Source organism: Wasmannia auropunctata, unplaced genomic scaffold, assembly GCF_000956235.1.
Source record: "Wasmannia auropunctata unplaced genomic scaffold, wasmannia.A_1.0 LD265191.1, whole genome shotgun sequence".
Lineage (NCBI taxonomy): Eukaryota > Metazoa > Arthropoda > Insecta > Hymenoptera > Formicidae > Wasmannia > Wasmannia auropunctata.
In genome coordinates, this window is record NW_012097699.1 from 1 (window position 1) to 1,366 (window position 1,366).

General features: G+C 44.5%; 1 protein-coding gene across 1 annotated transcript; it reads right to left on the reverse strand.

Moving 5' to 3' along the window:
* Positions 1 to 69: 69 nt before the first annotated feature.
* On the reverse strand, positions 70 to 1,168 carry LOC105462361 (B-cell CLL/lymphoma 7 protein family member B-like; the record flags this gene model as incomplete). The annotated part of the gene is made up of 3 exons (XM_011708885.1): positions 906 to 1,168; positions 276 to 351; positions 70 to 192 (listed from the first exon to the last, which is right to left on the reverse strand). Coding segments are annotated over exons 1-3 (291 nt in total), but the record flags the coding sequence as incomplete, so codon positions are not given.
* Between the last annotated feature and the right edge of the window lie 198 nt (positions 1,169 to 1,366).

The window sequence follows — 1,366 nt, forward strand, 5'->3', positions numbered from 1 at the left end:
GGTGACAGAAAATCCGTATTTCGTTAAACCACAACGATAACTTTCTCACAGGTAACTTTCACGAATTACCAAAAAACCAAACTCACACGTATTGGAGTCTTCTGTAAGTCCGAAATTAGAATTTGACGAATCTATTCCTCCTTTCCTCGGCAAACCGTTCTCCTTGTCGGAACCAGTCTTCCCTTTTTTCTTCTACAAAGTACATTCATTCTTAATTTGAGCATCCACTCTGATTAATTTTAATCAGCATGAATTATTGTTCTTGCGTGAAGTACCTGATCTAGTGTCGATATCGGAACCCATTTATATATTTTCATAGTCGTTTCTCCTATTGTGACCCATTTTTTCTCCCTGCGACCACATACAAATTCAGAATTCTGTTATGTATTTATTACATAAGTAACGATTTTCAATAGAACGTAAAAGCAAAAACATTCGTTATTCATTACACAATAAAGGAAAAAATTCGTCATTTTTCAGAGCCAAACTATATGTTACTATACGTTTGTCCTTGTTGCTGTGACAGACTCTATCACTCTATCTGAAGCTCAGCTAGGAAATCGTTGATCGAATTGACGATATTCTTATCCGAGAACGTACGTTTCCAGCGGATTAAAAACATGACAGCACAGTTCCTACATAATTTTAATACTCGAAACGGGCATTTCAATTTCGAACATCAGCGACTGGCCACGCAGTCTCTCATTAGCGTTTTCGCGTGCACGCCCTTACGCGACAATTGAAACGGGGACGAAAGCACTTGTCCCACGATTTTCGCACGATTCACGATTCCTTTTCCGAGAAGCCAAGCGCCGAGAAACGAGCGATAAACGACAAACGGCACGCGTGCCGGCGATTCCCTTCCGCCTTTCTCTCACCCTTCGACACGGCACAGGGAAACTTACCAATGGCGAACTTTATCAACCACTTGCATCACACGTTTAATGTCGTCCTTGGCGCGACTACGAGTCTCCGCGCGCACCGACCGCGACATCATGTTATTGTTCACGCGCGAATTTAATCACCGGTAATCGATTATTGCACCAGTTACGCGGCACCAGAGACACCGGGACATCCGTGAGTGCCGCGAAGAGGTTAGGAAAGTGACAGGCAGAGAGAGAACAAGAACCTCTACCACCCGCAACTCATATCCCGCGACCCGCAGGTTCCGACTTCTGCCCCCCGTTTCCTCTTGCCGAGCCTCCTCCATCAAGCTCGACACGCTTATGTTTTTAGGTTCTTGCGATTGGTCGCCCGACTTGTAGATTTAGGGAATTTTAGACATTGTAGACACTAGACTTGCGACGACAGAAAATTCGCGGCGGTCAATTTCCCTAGGAATAGAGCGACTGGACGAAAATCAAAC